Source organism: Argopecten irradians, chromosome 8, assembly GCF_041381155.1.
Source record: "Argopecten irradians isolate NY chromosome 8, Ai_NY, whole genome shotgun sequence".
Lineage (NCBI taxonomy): Eukaryota > Metazoa > Mollusca > Bivalvia > Pectinida > Pectinidae > Argopecten > Argopecten irradians.
Genome location: NC_091141.1, coordinates 43,769,587 through 43,793,927, shown reverse-complemented (window position 1 = coordinate 43,793,927; position 24,341 = coordinate 43,769,587). Strand labels below are relative to the sequence as shown.

General features: G+C 39.8%; 2 protein-coding genes across 2 annotated transcripts; one reads left to right on the top strand and one right to left on the bottom strand.

Moving 5' to 3' along the window:
• Positions 1 to 1,314: 1,314 nt before the first annotated feature.
• LOC138329926 (uncharacterized) lies at positions 1,315 to 2,043 on the top strand. The gene has a single exon (XM_069277210.1). It carries the CDS (start codon positions 1,315 to 1,317, stop codon positions 2,041 to 2,043), a length of 729 nt encoding a protein of 242 aa, XP_069133311.1.
• Positions 2,044 to 14,408: 12,365 nt separating this feature from the next.
• LOC138329925 (splicing regulator ARVCF-like) lies at positions 14,409 to 20,692 on the bottom strand. The gene is made up of 3 exons (XM_069277209.1): positions 20,401 to 20,692; positions 15,422 to 15,506; positions 14,409 to 14,643 (listed from the first exon to the last, which is right to left on the bottom strand). Exons 1-3 carry the CDS (start codon positions 20,690 to 20,692, stop codon positions 14,445 to 14,447), a joined length of 576 nt encoding a protein of 191 aa, XP_069133310.1. The 3' UTR covers positions 14,409 to 14,444.
• Positions 20,693 to 24,341: the final 3,649 nt, after the last annotated feature.

Sequence of the window (24,341 nt, the reverse complement as noted above, 5' to 3'; positions counted from 1 at the left end):
CTGACACAACATTGAAAATGACAAAGCAAGAGAACTCAAAGATATCACATCATAAAACTTCTTAGCCCCCAAAAACAAGACTTTAAAAGCATTAAGTTTTCCTTCATTCAATTTCCATGAAGCATCAAAATCATCGTACACGTAAGCTGGAAACATTCATTATACAAACATAATCATGTGAATTATAACAGAAATGTCCCTTAAATTCTCAAACATTGTCAAGTCACTGCAATAATACTGAACATTGAATGAAGGAGATCCCTTTTTGGACAAAGATCAGTGCCATTTGTGGGGTCCTTCAAGAGTTTTACAATTGTACTTTAGAATATAGATGAGAAAAGAAGAAAGTCAAATGTACAATCCAAATTTTTGTGTGATCTTGTTTTCAGATTTTTTTTATCAATGGTGTAAGTGCATGCATAAAATTTCATTGGATTCTTTTTGTAATAAAACTTTAAATGTGATGGTGCAAATATAAATGTGTGCAGGTCTGAGAACCATATAAATGTGTACGGGCCTGAAAACCATACAGATGTGTGCGGGCCTGAAAACCATACAGATGTGTGCGGGCCTGAAAACCATACAGACGTGTGCGGGCCTGAAAACCATACAGACGTGTGCGGGCCTGAAAACCATACAGATGTGTGCGGGCCTGAGAACCATAAAGATGTGTACGGGCCTGAGAACCATAAACATGTGTGTTGTTCTGAGAGCCATATAAATGGGTGTGGGCCTGAAAACCATACAGACGTGTGCGGGCCTGAAAACCATACAGATGTGTGCAGGCCTGAAAACCATACAGATGTGTGCGGGCCTGAAAACCATACAGACGCTGCGGGCCTGAAAACCATACAGATGTGTGCGGGCCTGAGAACCATAAACATGTGTGTTGTTCTGAGAGCCATATAAATGGGTGTGGTCCTGAGAGCCATATAGATGTGTGTGGTCCAGAAAGCCATATAGATGTGTGTGGTCCAGAGAGCCATATAGATGTGTGTGGTCCAGAGAGCCATATAGATGTGCGCCGGTCTGAGAGCCATATAGATGTGTGTGGTCCAGAGAGCCATATAGATGTGTTTGGGTCTGAAAGCCATATAGATGTGTGCGGTCCTGAGAGCCATATAGATGTGTGTGGGCCTGAAAGCCATATAGATGTGTGCGGTCCTGAGAGCCATATAGATGTGTGTGGGCCTGAGAGCCATATAGATGTGTGTGGGCCTGAGAGCCATATAGATGTGTGCGGTCCTGAGAGCCATATAGATTCCACCGGGCCTGAAAACCATACAGACGTGTGCGGGCCTGAAAACCATACAGATGTGTGCAGGCCTGAAAACCATACAGATGTGTGCGGGCCTGAAAACCATACAGACATGTGCGGGCCTGAAAACCAAACAGATGTGTGCGGGCCTGAAAACAATACAGACGTGTGCGGGCCTGAAAACCATACAGACGTGTGCGGGCCTGAAAACCAAACAGATGTGTGCGGGCCTGAAAACAATACAGATGTGTGCGGGCCTGAAAACCATACAGATGTGTGCGGGCCTGAGAACCATAAAGATGTGTACAGGCCTGAAAACCATACAGATGTGTGCAGGCCTGAAAACCATACAGATGTGTGCGGGCCTGAAAACCATACAGATGTGTGCGGGCCTGAAAACCATACAGATGTGTGCGGGCCTGAAAACCATACAGATGTGTGCGGGCCTGAAAACCATACAGACGTGTGCGGGCCTGAAAACCATACAGACGTGTGCGGGCCTGAAAACCATACAGATGTGTGCGGGCCTGAGAACCATAAAGATGTGTACGGGCCTGAAAACCATACAGATGTGTGCAGGCCTGAAAACCATACAGATGTGTGCGGGCCTGAAAACCATACAGACGTGTGCGGGCCTGAAAACCATACAGATGTGTGCGGGCCTGAAAACCATACAGATGTGTGCGGGCCTGAAAACCATACAGACGTGTGCGGGCCTGAAAACCATACAGATGTGTGCGGGCCTGAGAACCATAAAAATGGGTGTGGTCCTGAGAGCCATATAGATGTGTGTGGTCCAGAGAGCGGAGCCATATAGATGTGTGTGGGTCCAGAGAGCCATATAGATGTGTGTGGTCCAGAGAGCCATATAGATGTGCGCCGGTCTGAGAGCCATATAGATGTGTGTGGTCCAGAGAGCCATATAGATGTGTTTGGGTCTGAAAGCCATATAGATGTGTGCGGTCCTGAGAGCCATATAGATGTGTGTGGGCCTGAGAGCCATATAGATGTGTTTGGGTCTGAAAGCCATATAGATGTGTGCGGTCCTGAGAGCCATATAGATGTGTGTGGGCCTGAGAGCCATATAGATGTGTGTGGGCCTGAGAGCCATATAGATGTGTGGGCCTGAGAGCCATATAGATGTGTGGGCCTGAGAGCCATATAGATGTGTGTGGGCCTGAGAGCCATATAGATGTGTTTGGGCCTGAAAGCCATATAGATGTGTGGGGTCCTGAGAGCCATATAGATTCGACCGGGCCTGAAAGCCATATAGATGTGTGCGGCCTGAAAGCCATATATAGATGTGTGCGGGCCTGAGAGCCATATAGATGGGTGCGGGCCTGGGAGCCATATAGATGGGTGAGGGCCTGCGAGCCATATAGATGTGTGCGGGCCTGATAGCCATATAGATGGGTGGGGTCTGAGAGCCATATAGATGCGTGTGGGCCTAAGAGCCATATAGATGTGTGTGGTCCTGAGAGCCATATAGATGTGTGGGGTCCCGAGAGCCATATAGATGTGTGTGGGCCTAAGAGCCATATAGATGTGTGTGTGTCCTGAGAGCCATATAGATGTGTGTGGGCTGAGAATGTGTGGTCCTGAGAGCCATATAGATGTGTGTGGGCCTGAGAGCCATATAGATGTGTGTTGTCCTGAGAGCCATATAGATGTGTGTGGGCCTGAGAGCCATATGTGTGTGTGAGAGCCATATAGATGTGTGGGCCTGAGAGCCATATAGATGTGTGGGCCTGAGAGCCATATAGATGTGTGTGGGCCTGAGAGCCATATAGATGTGTGTGGGCCTAAGAGCCATTTAGATGTGTGTTGTCCTGAGAGCCATATAGATCTGTGCAGTCCTGAGAATGGTGTGAACATATGCTTTTTTTTATGTGTGTGTTTTTTAATTTCACCAGCTATAAATAGACTGAGGTCATGTGTGAAGACTGTGTACAAGACTGATGTACTTGTGAATTACTGTGTAAAAGCATCTGAGTGATGACCAGAATGTTGATTAGACCTTATGATGTTGTCCTTGTTAGGTATTTCCCCCTGTTGCAATTTTGACATGTTTTAAACCGGCCGCAGTTCATTTGAAGACATGTGTAAAAAATGAAACAACTTCATCAATCTGATTTTTTATTTTTGGAATGACTGGTCACTTCAAAGTTGTGATGTTTGTGTAGAACTTCCATAAAAGACTAGATGTGTCCCCCCTGAAACCACATTGTGTAAAAGATAGTGATGTGTTGTGAATGACACTGGTATTTCATTTCTAATAGACTGGAGGTCACTGTGAAAGACTGTAAGATACACAGAAAAAATTGGGACGGCAGAAATTTCATGCAAATAACAGGGATTATTGTGAGTAACCATAATGATGTGTAGTCCACTTCTATTATTCCAAGTGAAACTGTAAGTCAGAACTTCCATACAATTGCTTACCAGTTACTGATGTGTGTGAAGACTGTGGTAAAAGACTTACTGTGGCGATGATTGTTTGTGGTGACCTGTGTAAGGTCTGCGACCACAGCTGATATGGTGTCAGGTACATGTTCTAAGACTGGATGTGTGAAACCACAAATTAAGGAAAACATGACTGTAAACATATTAAAATCAAAACATAGTAGATCTGTAAAAGTGACTGATGTGTGTGAAGACTGTAAAAGACTGATGTGTGTGAAGACTGTAAAAGACTGATGTGTGTGTGTGTGAGACTGTGTTATGTGTGTGATAAGACTGTGTGGTGGTGAAGGACTGTAAAAGACTGATGTGTGTGTGTGTGATGAAGACTGTAAAAGACTGACTGTAAAAGACTGATGTGTGTGAAGAGACTGTGTGAAAAGACTGTAAAAGATGTGTGTGTGAAGACTGTGATAAAAGACTGATGTGTGTGAAGACTGTGTAAAAGACTGATGTGTGTGAAGACTGTGTAAAAGACTGATGTGTGTGAAGACTGTGTAAAAGACTGATGTGTGTGAAGACTGTGTAAAAGACTGATGTGTGTGAAGACTGTGTAAAAGACTGATGTGTGTGAAGACTGTGTAAAAGACTGATGTGTGTGAAGACTGTGTAAAAGACTGATGTGTGTGAAGACTGTGTAAAAGACTGATGTGTGTGAAGACTGTGTAAAAGACTGATGTGTGTGAAGACTGTGTAAAAGACTGATGTGTGTGAAGACTGTGTAAAAGACTGATGTGTGTGAAGACTGTGTAAAAGACTGATGTGTGTGAAGACTGTGTAAAAGACTGATGTGTGTGAAGACTGTGTAAAAGACTGATGTGTGTGAAGACTGTGTAAAAGACTGATGTGTGTGAAGACTGTGTAAAAGACTGATGTGTGTGAAGACTGTGTAAAAGACTGATGTGTGTGAAGACTGTGTAAAAGACTGATGTGTGTGAAGACTGTAAAAGACTGATGTGTGTGAAGACTGTAAAAGACTGATGTGTGTGAAGACTGTGTAAAAGACTGATGTGTGTGAAGACTGTGTAAAAGACTGATGTGTGTGAAGACTGTGTAAAAGACTGATGTGTGTGAAGACTGTGTAAAAGACTGATGATGTGAAGACTGTGTAAAAGACTGATGTGTGTGAAGACTGTGTAAAAGACTGATGTGTGTGAAGACTGTGTAAAAGACTGATGTGTGTGTGAAGACTGTGTAAAAGACTGATGTGTGTGAAGACTGTGTAAAAGACTGATGTGTGTGAAGACTGTAAAAGACTGATGTGTGTGAAGACTGTGTAAAAGACTGATGTGTGTGAAGACTGTGTAAAAGACTGATGTGTGTGAAGACTGTGTAAAAGACTGATGTGTGTGAAGACTGTAAAAGACTGATGTGTGTGAAGACTGTAAAAGACTGATGTGTGTGAAGACTGTGTAAAAGACTGATGTGTGTGAAGACTGTAAAAGACTGATGTGTGTGAAGACTGTGTTAAAGACTGTGATGTGTGTGAAGACTGTAAAAGACTGATGTGTGTGTGAAGACTGTAAAAGACTGATGTGTGTGAAGACTGTGTAAAAGACTGATGTGTGTGAAGACTGTAAAAGACTGATGTGTGTGAAGACTGTGTAAAAGACTGATGTGTGTGAAGACTGTGTAAAAGACTGATGTGTGTGAAGACTGTGTAAAAGACTGATGTGTGTGAAGACTGTGTAAAAGACTGATGTGTGTGAAGACTGTGTAAAAGACTGATGTGTGTGAAGACTGTAAAAGACTGATGTGTGTGAAGACTGTGTAAAAGACTGATGTGTGTGAAGACTGTGTAAAAGACTGATGTGTGTGAAGACTGTGTAAAAGACTGATGTGTGTGATGAAGACTGTGTAAAAGACTGATGTGTGTGAAGACTGTGTAAAAGACTGATGTGTGTGAAGACTGTGTAAAAGACTGATGTGTGTGAAGACTGTGTAAAAGACTGATGTGTGTGAAGACTGTGTAAAAGACTGATGTGTGTGAAGACTGTGTAAAAGACTGATGTGTGTGAAGACTGTGTAAAAGACTGATGTGTGTGTGAAAGACTGATGTAAAAAAAGACTGATGTGTGTTGAAGACTGTAAAAGACTGATGTGTGTGAAGACTGTAAAAGACTGATGTGTGTGAAGACTGTAAAAGACTGATGTGTGTGAAGACTGTGTAAAAGACTGATGTGTGTGAAGACTGTGTAAAAGACTGATGTGTGTGAAGACTGTAAAAGACTGATGTGTGTGAAGACTGTGTAAAAGACTGATGTGTGTGAAGACTGTGTAAAAGACTGATGTGTGTGAAGACTGTGTAAAAGACTGATGTGTGTGAAGACTGTGTAAAAGACTGATGTGTGTGAAGACTGTGTAAAAGACTGATGTGTGTGAAGACTGTGTAAAAGACTGATGTGTGTGAAGACTGTGTAAAAGACTGATGTGTGTGAAGACTGTGTAAAAGACTGATGTGTGTGAAGACTGTAAAAGACTGATGTGTGTGAAGACTGTAAAAGACTGATGTGTGTGAAGACTGTGTAAAAGACTGATGTGTGTGAAGACTGTGTAAAAGACTGATGTGTGTGAAGACTGTAAAAGACTGATGTGTGTGAAGACTGTAAAAGACTGATGTGTGTGAAGACTGTAAAAGACTGTAAAAGACTGATGTGTGTGAAGACTGTAAAAGACTGATGTGTGTGAAGACTGTAAAAAGACTGATGTGTGTGAAGACTGTGTAAAAGACTGATGTGTGTGAAGACTGTGTAAAAGACTGATGTGTGTGAAGCTGTGAAAGACTGTGTGTGTGAAGACGTTAAAAGACTGATGTGTGTGAAGACTGTGTAAAAGACTGATGTGTGTGAAGACTGTGTAAAAGACTGATGTGTGTGAAGACTGTGTAAAAGACTGATGTGTGTGAAGACTGTGTAAAAGACTGATGTGTGTGTGAACTGTGTAAAGACTGATGTGTGTGAAGACTGTTAAAAGACTGATGTGTGTGAAGACTGTGTAAAAGACTGATGTGTGTGAAGACTGTGTAAAAGACTGATGTGTGTGTGAAGACTGTGTAAAAGACTGATGTGTGTGAAGACTGTGTAAAAAGACTGATGTGTGTGAAGACTGTGTAAAAGACTGATGTGTGTGAAGACTGTGTAAAAGACTGATGTGTGTGAAAAGACTGTGTAAAAGACTGATGTGTGTGAAGACTGTGTAAAAGACTGATGTGTGTGAAGACTGTGTAAAAGACTGATGTGTGTGAAGACTGTAAAAGACTGATGTGTGTGAAGACTGTGTAAAAGACTGATGTGTGTGAAGACTGTGTAAAAGACTGATGTGTGTGAAGACTGTGTAAAAGACTGATGTGTGTGAAGACTGGTGTAAAAGACTGATGTGTGTGAAGACTGTGTAAAAGACTGATGTGTGTGAAGACTGTGTAAAAGACTGATGTGTGTGAAGACTGAATAAAAGACTGATGTGTGTGAAGACTGTGTAAAAGACTGATGTGTGTGAAGACTGTGTAAAAGACTGATGTGTGTGAAGACTGTGTAAAAGACTGATGTGTGTGAAGACTGTGTAAAAGACTGATGTGTGTGAAGACTGTAGAAAAGACTGATGTGTGTGAAGACTGTAAAAGACTGATGTGTGTGAAGACTGTAAAAGACTGATGTGTGTGAAGACTGTAAAAGACTGATGTGTGTGAAGACTGTAAAAGACTGATGTGTGTGAAGACTGTAAAAGACTGATGTGTGTGAAGACTGTGTAAAAGACTGATGTGTGTGAAGACTGTAAAAGACTGATGTGTGTGAAGACTGTGTAAAAGACTGATGTGTGTGAAGACTGTGTAAAAGACTGATGTGTGTGAAGACTGTGTAAAAGACTGATGTGTGTGAAGACTGTGTAAAAGACTGATGTGTGTGAAGACTGTGTAAAAGACTGATGTGTGTGAAGACTGTAAAAGACTGATGTGTGTGAAAAGACTGATGTGTGTGAAGACTGTAAAAGACTGATGTGTGTGAAGACTGTGTAAAAAGTACTGATGTGTGTGAAGACTGAAAAGGACTGATGTGTGTGAAGACTGTGTAAAAGACTGATGTGTGTGAAGACTGTGTAAAAGACTGATGTGTGTGAAAGACTGTTGTAAAAGACTGATGTGTGTGTGTGATGACTGTGTAAAAGACTGATGTGTGTGAAGACTGTGTGGAAAAGATGTGTGTGTGAAGACTGTGTTAAAAGACTGATGTGTGTGAAGACTGTGGAAAAGACTGATGTGTGTGAAGACTGTAAAAGACTGATGTGTGTGAAGACTGTGTAAAAGACTGATGTGTGTGAAGACTGTGTAAAAGACTGATGTGTGTGAAGACTGTGTAAAAGATCTGATGTTGTGTGAAGACTGTGTAAAAGATGATGTGTGTGAAGACTGTGTAAAAGACTGATGTGTGTGAAGACTGTGTGTGAAAAGACTGATGTGTGTGAAGACTGTAAAAGACTGAAGTGTGTGAAGACTGTGTAAAAGACTTAGATGTGTGTGAAAGACTGTGTAAAAGACTGATGTGTGTGTGAAGACTGTGTAAAAGACTGATGTGTGTGTGAAGACTGTAAAAGACTGATGTGTGTGAAGACTGTGTAAAAGACTGATGTGTGTGAAGACTGTGTAAAAGACTGATGTGTGTGAAGACTGTGTAAAAGACTGATGTGTGTGAAGACTGTGTAAAAGACTGATGTGTGTGAAGACTGTGTAAAAGACTGATGTGTGTGAAGACTGTGTAAAAGATGATGTGTGTGAAGACTGTGTAAATGACTGATGTGTTGTGAAGACTGTGTAAAAGACTGATGAAAGACTGTGTAAAAGACTGATGTGTGTGTGAAGACTGTGTAAAAGACTGATGTGTGTGAAGACTGTGTAAAAGACTGATTTGGTGTGAAGACTGAAAAGACTGATGTGTGTGAAGACTGTAAAAAGACTGATGTGTGTGAAAGACTGTTAAAAGACTGATGTGTGTGAAGACTGTGTAAAAGACTGTATGTGTGTGAAGACTGTGTAAAAGACTGATGTGTGTGAAGACTGTGTAAAAGACTGATGTGTGTGATGGACTGTGTAAAGACTGATGTGAGTGAAGACTGTAAAAGACTGATGTGTGTGAAGACTGTGTAAAAGACTGATGTGTGTGAAAAGACTGTGTAAAAGGTAAAAGACTGATGTGTGTGAAGGACTGTGTAAAAGACTGTGTAAAAGACCTGACTGTGGAACTGATGTGTGGTGTTGAAGACTGTGTTAAAAGACTGATGTGTGTGAAAGACTGTGTAAAAGACTGATGTGTGTGTGAAGACTGTGTAAAAGACTGCTTGTGTGAAGACTGTGTAAAAAGACTGATGTGTGTGTGAAGACTGTGTAAAAGACTGATGTGTGTGAAGACTGTGTAAAAGACTGATGTGTGTGAAGACTGTGTGTAAAAGGACTGACTGAAAAGACTGATGTGTGAAGACTGTGTAAAAGACTGATGTGTGTGAAGACTGTGTAAAAGACTGATGTGTGTGAAGACTGTAAAAGACTGATGTGTGTGAAAGACTGTGTAAAAGACTGATGTGGTGTGAAGACTGTGTAAAAGACTGATGTGTGTGAAGACTGTAAAAGACTGATGTGTGTGAAGACTGTGTAAAAGAGCTGATGTAAAGACTGTAAAAAAGACTGATGTGTGTGAAGACTGTGTAAAAGACTGATGTGTGTGAAGACTGTGTAAAAGACTGATGTGTGTGAAGACTGTGTAAAAGACTGATGTGTGTGTGACTGTGTAAAAGACTGATGTGTGTGAAGACTGTAAAAAGACTGATGTGTGTGAAGACTGTGTAAAAGACTGATGTGTGTGAAGACTGTGATGTGTGAAAGACTGTAAAGACTGATGTGTGTGAAGACTGTGTAAAAGACTGATGTGTGTGAAGACTGTGTAAAAGACTGATGTGTGTGAGAAAAAGACTGATGTGTGTGAAGACTGTAAAAGACTGATGTGTGTGGAAGACTGTGTAAAAGACTGATGTGTGTGAAAAGACTGATGTGTGTGAAGACTGTGTAAAAGACTGATGTGTGTGAAGACCTGTGTAAAAGACTGATGTGTGTGAAGACTGTAAAAGACTGATGTGTGTGAAGACTGTGTAAAAGACTGATGTGTGTGAAGACTGTAAAAGACTGATGTGTGTGAAGACTGTGTAAAAGACTGATGTGTGTGAAGACTGTAAAAGACTGATGTGTGTGAAGACTGTGTAAAAGACTGTAAAAGTGTGTGAAGACTGTGACTGTGTGTGTGTGAAGACTGTGTAAAAGACTGATGTGTGTGAAGACTGTAAAAGACTGATGTGTGTGAAGACTTGTGTAAAAGACTGATGTGTGTGAAGACTGTGTAAAAAGACTGATGTGTGTGAAGACTGTGTAAAAAGAATGTGTGTGTAGACTGTGTAAAAGACTGATGTGTGTGTGAAGACTGTGTAAAAGACTGATGTGTGTGAAGACTGTAAAAGACTGATGTGTTGTGAAGACTGTGTAAAAGACTGATGTGTGTGAAGACTGTGTAAAAGACTGATGTGTGTGAAGTTTTTGGGGTTTTCTGTAAAAGACTGATGTGTGTGAAGACTGTAAAAGACTGATGTGTGTGAAGACTGTAAAAGACTGATGTGTGTGAAGACTGTGTAAAAGACTGATGTGTGTGAAGACTGTAAAAGACTGATGTGTGTGAAGACTGTAGTAAAAGACTGATGTGTGTGAAGACTGTGTAAAAGACTGATGTGTGTGAAGACTGTGTAAAAGACTGATGTGTGTGAAGACTGTGTAAAAGACTGATGTGTGTGAAGACTGTAAAAGACTGATGTGTGTGAAGACTGTGTAAAAGACTGATGTGTGTGAAGACTGTGTAAAAGACTGATGTGTGTGAAGACTGTGTAAAAGACTGATGTGTGTGAAGACTGTGTAAAAGACTGATGTGTGTGAAGACTGTGTAAAAGACTGATGTGTGTGAAGACTGTGTAAAAGACTGATGTGTGTGAAGACTGTGTAAAAGACTGATGTGTGTGAAGACTGTGTAAAAGACTGATGTGTGGTGTGAAGACTGTGTAAAAGACTGATGTGTGTGAAGACTGTGTAAAAGACTGATGTGTGTGAAGACTGTGTAAAAGACTGATGTGTGTGAAGACTGTAAAAGACTGATGTGTGAGAAGACTGTGTAAAAGACTGATGTGTGTGAAGACTGTAAAAGACTGATGTGTGTGAAGACTGTGTAAAAGACTGAAAGTGTGTGTAAGACTGCTTGTGTAAAAGAAAAGACTGATGATGTGTGTGAAGACTGTGTAAAAGACTGATGTGTGTGAAGACTGTGTAAAAGACTGATGTGTGTGAAGACTGTAAAAGACTGATGTGTGTGAAGACTGTGTAAAAGACTGATGTGTGTGAAGACTGTAAAAGACTGATGTGTGTGAAGACTGTGTAAAAGACTTGTGGTGTGAAAAAAAGACTGATGTGTGTGAAGACTGTAAAAGACTGATGTGTGTGAATGACTGACTGTAAAAGACTGATTGTGTGAAGACTGTGTAAAAGACTGTGTAAAAGAGACTGTGTGAGACTGTTATGTGTGTGAAGACTGTGACTGAAAGACTGTAAAAGACTGATGTGTGTGAAGACTGTGTAAAAGACTTGATGTGTGTGAAGACTGTGTAAAAGACTGATGTGTGTGAAGACTGTAAAAGACTGATGTGTGTGAAGACTGTGTAAAAGACTCTGATGTGTGTGAAGACTGTGAAAAAGACTGATGTGTGTGAAGACTGTGTAAAAGACTGATGTTGTGTGAAGACTGTGTAAAAGACTGATGTGTGTGAAAAGACTGATGTGTGAAAGACTGTAAAGACTGATGTGTGTGAAGACTGTGTAAAAGACTGATGTGTGTGAAGACTGTAAAAGACTGATGTGTGTGAAGACTGTGTAAAAGACTGATGTGTGTGAAGACTGTAAAAGACTGATGTGTGTGAAGACTGTAAAAAGACTGATGGTGTGTGAAGACTGTAAAAGACTGATGTGTGTGAAGACTGTGTAAAAGACTGATGTGTGTGAAGACTGTGTAAAAGACTGATGTGTGTGAAGACTGTGTAAAAGACTGATGTGTGTGAAGACTGTGTAAAAGACTGATGTGTGTGAAGACTGTGTAAAAGACTGATGTGTGTGAAGACTGTAAAAGACTGATGTGTGTGAAGACTGTGTAAAAGACTGATGTGTGTGAAGACTGTAAAAGACTGATGTGTGTGAAGACTGTAAAAAGACTGATGTGTGTGAAGACTGTAAAAGACTGTGTAAGACTGTGTTAAAAGACTGATGTGTGTGAATGACTGTGTAAAAGACTGATGTGTGTGAAGACTGTAAAAGACTGATGTGTGTGAAGACTGTGTAAAAGACTGATGTGTGTGAAGAACTGTGTAAAAGACTGATGTGTGTGAAGACTGTGTAAAAGACTGATGTGTGTGAAGACTTGTAAAAGACTGATGTGTGTGAAGACTGTAAAAGACTGATGTGTGTGAAGACTGTGTAAAAGACTGATGTGTGTGAAGACTGTGTAAAAGACTGATGTGTGTGAAGACTGTGTAAAAAGACTGATGTGTGTGAAGACTGTGTAAAAGACTGATGTGTGTGTGTAAGACTGTGTAAAAGACTGATTTGTGTGAAGACTGTGTAAAAGACTGATAAAACGTGTGTGAACGTGTACTGATGTGTAAAAGACTGTGTAAAAGACTGATGTTGGTGAAGACTGTGTAAAAGTAAAAGACTGATGTGTGTGAAGACTGTAAAAGACTGATGTGTGTGAAGACTGTGTAAAAGACTGATGTGTGTGAAGACTGTGTAAAAGACTGATAGTGTGTGAAGACTGTGAAAAGACTGATGTGTGTGAAGACTGTGTAAAAGACTGATGTGTGTGAAGACTGTGTAAAAAGACTGATGATTGAAGACTGTGAAGACTGTGTAAAAGACTGATGTGTGTGAAGACTGTGTAAAAGACTGATGTGTGTGAATACTGTGTAAAAGACTGAACTGTGTGTGAAGACTGTGTGTGAAAGACTGTTACAAGACTGATGTGAGTGAAGACTGTGATAAAAGACTGATGTGTGTGAAGACTGTGTAAAAGACTGATGTGTGTGAAGACTGTGTAAAAGACTGATGTGTGTGAAGACTGTGTAAAAGACTGATGTGTGTGAAGACTGTGTAAAAGACTGATGTGTGTGAAGACTGTGTAAAAGACTGATGTGTGTGAAGACTGTAAAAGACTGATGTGTGTGAAGACTGTGTAAAAGACTGATGTGTGTGAAGACTGTGTAAAAGACTGATGTGTGTGAAGACTGTAAAGACTGATGTGTGTGAAGACTGTGTAAAAGACTGATGTGTGTGAAGACTGTGTAAAAGACTGATGTGTGAAGACGTGTAAAAGACTGATGTGTGTGAAGACTGTAAAAGACTGATGTGTGTGAAGACTGTGTAAAAGACTGATGTGTGTGAAGACTGTAAAAGACTGATGTGTGTGAAGACTGTAAAAGACTGATGTGTTGTGAAGACTGTAAAAAGACTGTATGTGTGTGAAGACTGTAAAAGACTGATGTGTGTGAAGACTGTACTGATGTGTGTGAAGACTGTGTAAAAGACTGATGTGTGTGAAGAAGACTGTGTGTGGAAAAAAGACTGATGTGTGTGAAGACTGTGTAAAAGACTGATGTGTGTGAAGACTGTAAAAAAGACTGATGTGTGTGAAGACTGTGTAAAAGACTGATGTGTTGAGTGAAGACTGTGTAAAAGACTGATGTGTGTGAAGACTGTGTAAAAGACTGATGTGTGTGAAGACTGTGTAAAAGACTGATGTGTGTGAAGACTGTGTAAAAGACTGCGTATGTGTGTGAAGACTGTGTAAAAGACTGTTGTGTGTGAAGACTGTGAAGACGTGTAAAAGACTGATGTGTGTGAAAGACTGTAAAAACCGTGTACCCGTGATGTCCTGTAGAGTAACACATCATTATCACAAAGTCGTTGTTTATAGACATTTACTCTGTAAGAAACCTTTAAAGTCTTTATTTACTTTTCGTTCTGTCATCAACAGATTTGAATTTTGCTTTTAGAACTGAAGAATTAAACATATAGATTAAATCGGCAAAATGAAGCAGGACCCTATCAATTTTACAGTAAGAAGACGCAAATTATTGTTACTACTTGAGCTGACCATATTAACTCTTTGTTTCTCTCGTCAATGGCAAGGTTTCGGAGAGCTAGCGCCACATGACACACAACACTGTCTCTCTTTCATGTGTAAGGAGGATCGACCAAGGTCAGGCAGACTCTTCTCTTTCCTCACTACTTTTTCCTTAGTCATAAAACTTTTCAGTTGCATTGCTTATAGGTCTAAATAAAAACATATGTTTTGATACCATATGTTTTAATGTTGAAGGGATTGTAGAGTAACAATACTGACGGTTAAATAAATGATTGGGAGCTAAATGTTTTACATTTGTAAGCATATGAGCTTTACAATTGATGTATAAAATTAGTTATTTAGAGCTTTTAAGTGATTTAATGTTTTCTTTAAGAAATTCTCTCGCAACTTCAGCTTAGCAAAATGGAAAGTTAACGTGAGCCCTGAGCCCAGATATCAAACAAGGCTAGAATGTTCTGCCATAGCAGGAGTATCAGAAATGAATTAGATTGCTCCAAACAGCCTTGCACAAGGAAAGCTTAAGGTAAGACAATGATATACGGTAGTGGATGGTGTACCTGCCAGTAACACGCTGTAAGGTTCTGTATTGCCCCTGCTGCTGCCTCCATTGTTACAGGGTTGGTCCCATCCTTAAGTATACTAAGATATAACTTTACCAACTCAGGTTCCCATAATGCCTTGAATTCAGCAGCACCAGGTGGAAGTCGCATTTCAGCACTGCAAGAATTTCAGTCAAATTAAAAGCATGAAAGCAACACATTTTATATTGTAGTTGTTTTTATCACATAACTGGCCTGTCCAATCATGTCATACGACCATGTCATACGACCATGTCATACGACCATGTCATACGACCGTGTCATAAATATCGTAAAACACATGTTTAGTAACACTATTATGACATAAAGATTTGACTTCAGAATCTATATATGATGTCGCATTATTGTCATCATAGATGGAAACATCAAATCCGAGCTGGATTTCTACAATTTGTATAGAGATTTACTTTCTATGAATAAAAGTAATGTGATAAATAGAATCTTACACTTATGACTATGTAATATGAAATTTATCAAACTTGTTAAATAAAGACCATCAGTAATTCTGTACGACTGTACTAATTGAGAACCACATTGGTACATTATTACATAAATAAAACAATGAAATTTTTCTTAGATTTGTTTAATGGAAATCAACTTTTTTTTATATCTAAAACATCATTCCCAACATAATTAAAATTTCTATCTTTGCCAACAAAACAATGGTAGGTTTTTCGTGACTTTATTTAGGATACAATGGTGTAATTCAGCATTTAACTCATCATAGGGACACAAATTGTATAACTCTGCCAGGAACAGAATGAAGGCAGGGTATGTCATTTGTTCTATGTGAAAAGTTGTCACTATCTTGCACAACCATGTATGAGTACAGGTAAATCTTCTGTACGCACCTCGTGATCAGCTTTGAGTGGATAGTGTTTGTTATGAATACTTACTTTTGGTTAAGGTCAGGCTTTCCTTTACCACCCTTGGATTGTTGTGGTTTTTTACTACCCATATTCCCTAAGCACCCTGTGTTTTCTGAAAACAAAACAAAAATTATTTCAGCTAAAAGAATAATTATTAGAGATACAAATACAAGAATTCTCTAACTCAAACTTACAAAATCAAACTTCTTACTCTCAAAATGTTTGCACTGTCCTTATTTCCTGTTGTCAACAGTGTGCAGGATTTCAACTTCTTACTCTTACAGCCTGTCCTTAACAAGGAATCTGGGATCCTTAACTGTCCTTAACAAGGAATCTGGGGTCTTAAACTATCCTTAACAAGGAATCTAGGGTCCTAAACTGTCCTTAACAAGGAATCTGGGGTCCTAAACTGTCCTTAACAAGGATTCTGGGGTCCTAAACTATCCTTAACCAGGATTCTGGGTCCTAAACTACCCTTAACAATGATCCTGGGTCCTAAACTCTCCTTAACTAGGATTCTAGGGTCCTAAACTCTCCTTAACAATGATTCTGGGTCCTAAACTCTCCTTAACAATGATTCTGGGTCCTAAACTCTCCTTAACTAGGATTCTTGGGTCCTAAACTGTCCTTAACAAGGAATCTAGGGTCCTAAACTGTCCTTAACAATGATTCTGGGTCCTAAACTGTCCTTAACAATGATTCTAGGGTCCTAAACTGTCCTTAACAATGATTCTGGGTCCTCAACTGTCCTTAACTAGGATTCTAGGGTCCTAAACTGTCCTTAACAATGATTCTGTGGCTCTAAAGTGTCTCCTTAACCAGGATTCTAGGGTCCTAAACTGTCCTTACCAATGATTCTGGGTCCTAAATTGTCCTTAACAAGGATTCTGTGGTTCAAAAGTGTCTCCTTAACCAGCATTCAAGGGTCCTAAACTGTCCTTACCAAGGATTCTGGGTCCTAAACTGTCCTTAACAAGGATTCTAGGGTCCTAAGCTGTCCTTAAAAATGGTTCTGGGGTCCTAAACTGTCCTTTACAAGGATCCTGGGGTCCTAAACTGTCCTTAACAAGGATTCTAGGGTCCTGAACTGTCCTTACAGCCTTACACCGAATTTTTAACCTGAAGCTGTACTGGCAGGTGACCAGTTCTCGTCGAGTACCAATTCTCGCCATCGCATATGTACATGTATGATCACAGACAAATTTTGAGACAATTTTTGGTGGAAATCAGCATGGTAGTGTCTTCTATCAGAAGAGGGTTTTATTGACTAAATTTGCATGTAAATTGTACAGATACAGATGCGATGGCGAGAATTTGTACTTCCGGTACATGATCACAGTTTTTATAGTGCAATAACAATTGTATTTCGGTGTGAGCAATGTTAGTGCTTTGAATGTTCTACTTGGCAAAATAGACTTTATGCTGTTCACCAGCCACCAATGATTGACATGCACAGAGGTAGATTACTTTCTATACAATTCCCTGTTAAATTATAATGTCTGATATCATTCTGTTATATTCTTTGTTGTTATTTAATAAGTTGTTGTGATGTTCATACTGGTATAAATCAAGTAAACAAATGTCAGTAGACTTGGGAGCTCGCTTAACTCGAACGCTTGGACAACTTTAAATTTCTTGCGGTCCGGAGATCGTATTAACAGTTCCACTGTATAAAATTTGAAAAAGATCCCTCCATAACTTTCTGAGAAATAGCGGAATAAGAGTAATTGAGAATAGCTTAATTCGAACGCTTGGACAACTTTAAATTTCTTGCAGTCCGGAGATCGTATTAACAGAGTTCCACTGTATAAAATTTGAAAAAGGTCCCTTCATAACTTTCTGAGAAATAGCAGTATCAAAGTCCAAAATGGCTGCCTGACAGCCATCTTGTTAACCGATTGTTCCAAAAATGCAATATATGTCAATTATGGACATCCAAAGACATTGTTTTAAATCTACAAGTAACACTAATTGACACCATAGGGACCTCAACATTAATTTTTATAGTAAATACACATTTTCTTAGCAAATGTCAAAACCATTCTCTAATGTACAAGTTAGTTGCATGAAAAGCGTTGGCCATAGGACGCCACCCTCAAGAACTCAACGTTTGCGTAATGAAATTAACAAAGGAATATATTAACTCGGTGTTTCTATAAAATGGAAACATTGAGTCAATATGCTATATATTGAACGTCACATGACCATGTATAAGCCTATGAGAAAAGTAGAGAATCGAAAAGTATCTAACATACACAAAGGGTACAAAAGCCTTTTATCCCAGCATGTCACAGGCCATATATGAGGTCTCTAGGCCTCTTGGTTATTAAGAAGTTGTTTAAATTTTTTTTTAGCTTATTTGACTCCTGTGACCTTGAATGAAGGTCAAAATCATTCATTAGAACCAACTTTGTTGTCCTTCATCCCAGCATGCTATAAGCCAAATTTAAGGACTAGGTCTCCGACTTTTGGAAAATGGAAAAAAATTACGCTGGATGGAAGCTGCACCACAGCATAAGCTCACTTGCCCTTTGGGCAGACGAGCTAAAACCAGTACAGCACAGGCACAAAATCATAACAAGAGGCCCATGGGCCTTAGCGGTCACCTGAGTTCAGACACAGAATGAAACAAAGACATGCATATAAACACTATAAATATATATTGGCCCATCAGGCCCTTGAAGTCAGTCAGTGATTTTATAAATTTTTAATCTATGAAGATTATTTGGTTCCATCAAATCTGTGAATTCAGGAGAAAGATTTTTGAAATGTTATCCATTTTGACCCCTTTTGGCCCCACCCCTCTCGCCCCTGGGGGTCGGCCAGGACCAATATGGATATGATGTTAAATGCTATCTCAGGCTAATAATTCTAAACCAGATTGACTAATTTCCTATGAAAACTAAGCAAATAATGTTCCAAAATGTGTTTTCCTATATAAACTATAGTAAATTTGACCCCCTCCCTAGGGGAAAATCTGAGATCCCAGGGCCATGAAATTCACAAATTTTTGTAAAGGGCCTTAAGACCTTCCAATCTATCAAGAGTATCTGGTTCCATCAAATCTGTGAATTCAAAAAGAAGATTTTTGAAATTACCATTTTGACCCCTTTTGGCTCCTCCCCTCCGGCCCCTGGGGGTCAGCCATGACCAGTATGTATATGATGTTAAAATGCTATTTCAGGCTAATAATTCTAACCCAGTTTGACCAATTTCCTATGAAAAATAGGCAAATAATGTTCATAAATGTGTTTTTCCTATATAAACTAAAGTAAACTTGACCCCCTCCCCAGGGGGAAACATGAGACCCCAGGGTCATATTATTCACAATTTTTGTAAAGGACTTTAAGACCTTTCCATCTATGCAGAGAATTTGATTCTACCAGTTCCAGAATTTCAGAAGAAGATTTTTGAAGTTTTAGCCTATTTGACCGGTTTTGGGACTGCCCCTAAGGCCCCTGGGGATCAGTCATGGAAAATTTGGTAATAAGATTCAATGGCCATCACATAGGGATAATTCTGACTACAATTGACTAATTTCCTATTATAATGACTAAATAATGCTCAAAAATGTGTTTTCCATATATAAACTTATATATATAGTAAACTTAACCCCCTCCCTAGGGGGAAACCCGAGACCCAAGGGTCATATAATTCACAATTTTCATAAAACACCTTTTAAGACCTGTCCATCTATGAAGAGTATTTGATTCTACCATTTCCAGTATTTAAGAAGAAGATTTTTAAAGTTTTAGCCTATTTGCCCCTTTTGGCCCCGCCCCTCTGCCCCGAGAGGGTTGACCAGGACCAATATAGATATGATATTAAAATGTTATCTCATGCTTATAATTCTAAACAAGTTTGACTCTTTTCGTATTAAAATTGAGCAAAAAATGCTCATAAATGTGTTTTCACTATATAAACTATAGTAAACTTGACCCCTTCCCCAGGGGGAAACGTGAGACCTCAGGGTCATATAATTCACAATTTTGGTAAAGGACCTCAAGACCTTTCCATCTATGAAGAGTATGTGATTCTACCAGTTCCAGAATTTCAGAAGAAGATTTTTGAAGATATAGCCTATTTGACCCCTTTTGACCCCGCCCCTAAGGCCCCTGGGGGTCAGTCATGGAAAATTGGTTAATAGGATTCAATGGCAATCTCATACGGATAATTCTGACAATATTTGACTCATTTCCTATTACAAATGATCAAATAATACTCAAAAATGTGTTTTCCCTATATAAACTATAGTAAACTTAACCCCCTCCCCAGGGGGAAACCTGAGACCCCAGGGTCATATAATTCACAATTTTTGTAAAGGACCTTATGACCTTTCTATCTATGAAGAGTATTTAATTCCATCACATCTGTGAGTGGAGAAGAAGATTTTTGAAATTTTAGTCAATTTTACCCCTTTTGGCCCCTCCCATAGCTCCCTGGGGGGTGGGGACCATATAATTCACAATTTTGATTGGCCTTATGCCTTAGAAGGTTTGTGCAAAATTTCATTGAAATTGCTTCAGCAGTTTTGGAGAAGAAGTCGAAAATGTAAATTGTTTACGGACATACGACGCACGACGGACGACACACGACGGACAAAAGGCGATTAGAATAGGTCACTTGAGACTTCGTCTCAGGTGACCTAAAAAGTTGATAAAAAGGGGTGTAATCACTTAATAAGTCTTTCATCTCGTATCATTCCAAATCGCGGGTGAACAACTTCAAACTTGATCAATAAACAAAGGGAGATAATCCCTCTGTGCCTGAAAGTTTCAACTGCAGGGCCATTTTCGATTAATATGTGGTTTGACTGGTTGGACCTAGTTGTTCCTTTATGAATTAAAGATGGACCTGGTGAATTTAGATTATTTTCATACGAGCCTTGACAAAGCCCTTACAAGCCTGTGTCATAAATTGAGGGACCGTCAGGATTTATACTTAACATAACGACTTTTTCAAACTGTCTAACCAGTTGTTCTGAATAAACAAAAATGGTGTAATACCTTTTTCTGGCTTGGCTTTTTTCTTTAAGGTCATGTTTCGTTTCCTGTAAAAGTCACGTTCCGACACTTCCTGAATTCTGAAGGAAAGGTTTCGTAAGGAACACGTACAGTTTTCCACAGGCTTACTGTCTTTATCATGATTTTCTACTGACACTTTAATAGCATACACTAAACAGTTCACCAGCTTACTACATTCACGTAAACGATTCCGCGTCTCGTATCCACGCTGTTCATCTTCTTTAGCTGCCGAACTTAAATTCCTACAACAACAAAAAAATAAATAATCCACCATGAGCTTCAACCTCTCACACAAGTGTAATTGATTGACAGGATGTAACACAAAGTGACAGTAACAGGATGTAACATAAAAGTCACAGTAACAGGATGTAACACAAAGTGACAGTGACAGGATGTAACACAAAGTCACAGTGACAGGATGTAACACAAAGTCACAGTGACAGGATGTAACACAAAGTCACAGTGACAGAATGTAACACAAAGTCACAGTGACAGGATGTAACACAAAGTCACAGTGACAGGATGTAACACAAAGTCACAGTGACAGGATGTAACATAAAGTGACAGTAACAGGATGTAACACAAAGTGACAGTGACAGGATGTAACACAAAGTCACAGTGACAGAATGTAACACAAAGTCACAGTGACAGAATGTAACACAAAGTCACAGTGACAGAATGTAACACAAAGTCACAGTGACAGGATGTAACACAAAGTCACAGTGACAGGATGTAACACAAAGTGACAGTAACAGGATGTAACACAAAGTCACAGTGACAGGATGTAACACAAAGTGACAGTAACAGGATGTAACACAAAGTCACAGTGACAGAATGTAACACAAAGTCACAGTGACAGGATGTAACACAAAGTCACAGTGACAGGATGTAACACAAAGTGACAGTAACAGGATGTAACACAAAGTGACAGTAACAGGATGTAACACAAAGTCACAGTGACAGGATGTAACACAAAGTCACAGTGACAGAATGTAACACAAAGTCACAGTGACAGGATGTAACACAAAGTCAAGGTGACAGAATGCAACACAAAGTCACAGTGACAGGATGTAACATAAAAGTCACAGTAACAGGATGTAACACAAAGTCACAGTGACAGGATGTAACACAAAGTCACAGTGACAGGATGTAACACAAAGTGACAGTGACAGGATGTAACACAAAGTCACAGTGACAGGATGTAACATAAAAGTCACAGTAACAGGATGTAACACAAAGTCACAGTGACAGGATGTAACACAAAGTCACAGTGACAGGATGTAACACAAAGTCACAGCGACAGAATGTAACACAAAGTCACAGTGACAGGATGTAACACAAAGTCACAGTGACGGGATGTAACACAAAGTCACAGTGACAGGATGTAACATAAAAGTCACAGTGACAGGATGTAGCACAAAGTCACAGTGACAGAATGTAACACAAAGTCACAGTGACAGGATGTAACACAAAGTCACAGTGACAGGATGTAACACAAAGTCACAGTGACGGGATGTAACACAAAGTCACAGTGACAGGATGTAACATAAAAGTCACAGTGACAGGATGTAGCACAAAGTCACAGTGACAGGATGTAACACAAAGTCACAGTGACAGAATGTAACACAAAGTCACAGTGACAGGATGTAACACAAAAGTGACAGTAAAAGGATGTAACACAAAGTCACAGTGACAGGATGTAACACAAAGTCACAGTGACAGGATGCAACACAAAGTCACAGTGACAGGATGTAACACAAAGTCACAGTGACAGGATGTAACACAAAGTCACAGTGACAGGATGTAACACAAAGTCACAGTGACAGGATGTAACACAAAGTCACAGTGACAGAATGTAACACAAAGTCACAGTGACAGGATGTAACACAAAAGTGACAGTAACAGGATGTAACACAAAGTCACAGTAACAGGATGTAACACAAAGTCACAGTGACAGGATGTAACACAAAGTCACAGTGACAGGATGTAACACAAAGTCACAGTGACAGGATGTAACACAAAGTCACAGTGACAGGATGTAACACAAAGTAACAGTTACAGGATGCAACACAAAGTCACAGTAACAGGATGTAACACAAAGTCACAGTGACAGGATGCAACACAAAGTCACAGTGACAGGATGTAACACAAAGTCACAGTGACAGGATGTAACACAAAGTCACAGTGACAGGATGTAACACAAAGTCACAGTGACAGGATGTAACACAAAGTCACAGTGACAGGATGTAACACAAAGTCACAGTGACAGGATGTAACACAAAGTCACAGTGACAGGATGTAACATAAAAGTCACAGTGACAGGATGTAACACAAAGTCACAGTGACAGGATAATAACATAAAGTCACAGTGACAGGATGTAACACAAAGTCACAGTGACAGAATGTAACACAAAGTCACAGTGACAGAATGTAACACAAAGTGACAGTTACAGGATGTAACACAAAGTCACAGTGACAGAATGTAACACAAAGTCACAGTGACAGGATGTAACACAAAGTCACAGTGACAGGATGTAACACAAAGTCACAGTGACAGGATGCAACACAAAGTCACAGTGACAGGATGTAACACAAAGTCACAGTAACAGGATGTAACACAAAGTGACAGTGACAGGATGTAACACAAAGTCACAGTGACAGGATGTAACATAAAGTGACAGTAACAGGATGTAACACAAAGTGACAGTGACAGGATGTAACACAAAGTCACAGTGACAGGATGTAACATAAAAGTCACAGTGACATGATGTAGCACAAAGTCACAGTAACAGGATGTAACACAAAGTCACAGTGACAGGATGTAACACAAAGTGACAGTGACAGGATGCAACACAAAGTCACAGTGACAGGATGTAACACAAAGTCACAGTGACAGAATGTAACATAAAGTGACAGTAACAGGATGTAACACAAAGTGACAGTGACATGATGTAGCACAAAGTCACAGTAACAGGATGTAACACAAAGTCACAGTAACAGGATGTAACACAAAGTCACAGTGACAGGATGTAACACAAAGTCACAGTGACAGGATGTAACACAAAGTCACAGTGACAGGATGTAACACAAAGTCACAGTGACAGGATGTAACACAAAGTGACAGTGACAGGATGTAACACAAAGTCACAGTGACAGGATGTAACACAAAGTGACAGTGACAGGATGTAACACAAAGTCACAGTGACAGGATGTAACACAAAGTCACAGTGACAGGATGTAACACAAAGTGACAGTGACAGGATGTAACACAAAGTGACAGTAACAGGATGTAACACAAAGTGACAGTAACAGGATGTAACACAAAGTGACAGTGACAGGATGTAACACAAAGTCACAGTGACAGGATGTAACACAAAGTCACAGTGACAGGATGTAACACAAAAGTGACAGTAATAGGATGTAACACAAAAGTGACAGTAACAGGATGTAACACAAAGTCACAGTGACAGGATGTAACACAAAGTCACAGTGACAGGATGTAACACAAAAGTCACAGTAACAGGATGTAACACAAAGTGACAGTGACAGGATGTAACACAAAAGTGACAGTAATAGGATGTAACACAAAAGTCACAGTGACAGAATGTAACACAAAGTCACAGTGACAGGATGTAACACAAAGTCACAGTGACAGAATGTAACACAAAGTCACAGTGACAGGATGTAACACAAAGTCACAGTGACAGGATGTAACACAAAGTCACAGTGACAGGATGTAACATAAAAGTCACAGTGACAGGATGTAACACAAAGTCACAGTGACAGAATGTAACACAAAGTCACAGTGACAGGATGTAACACAAAGTCACAGTGACAGGATGTAACACAAAGTCACAGTGACAGGATGTAACACAAAGTCACAGTGACAGGATGTAACATAAAAGTCACAGTGACAGGATGTA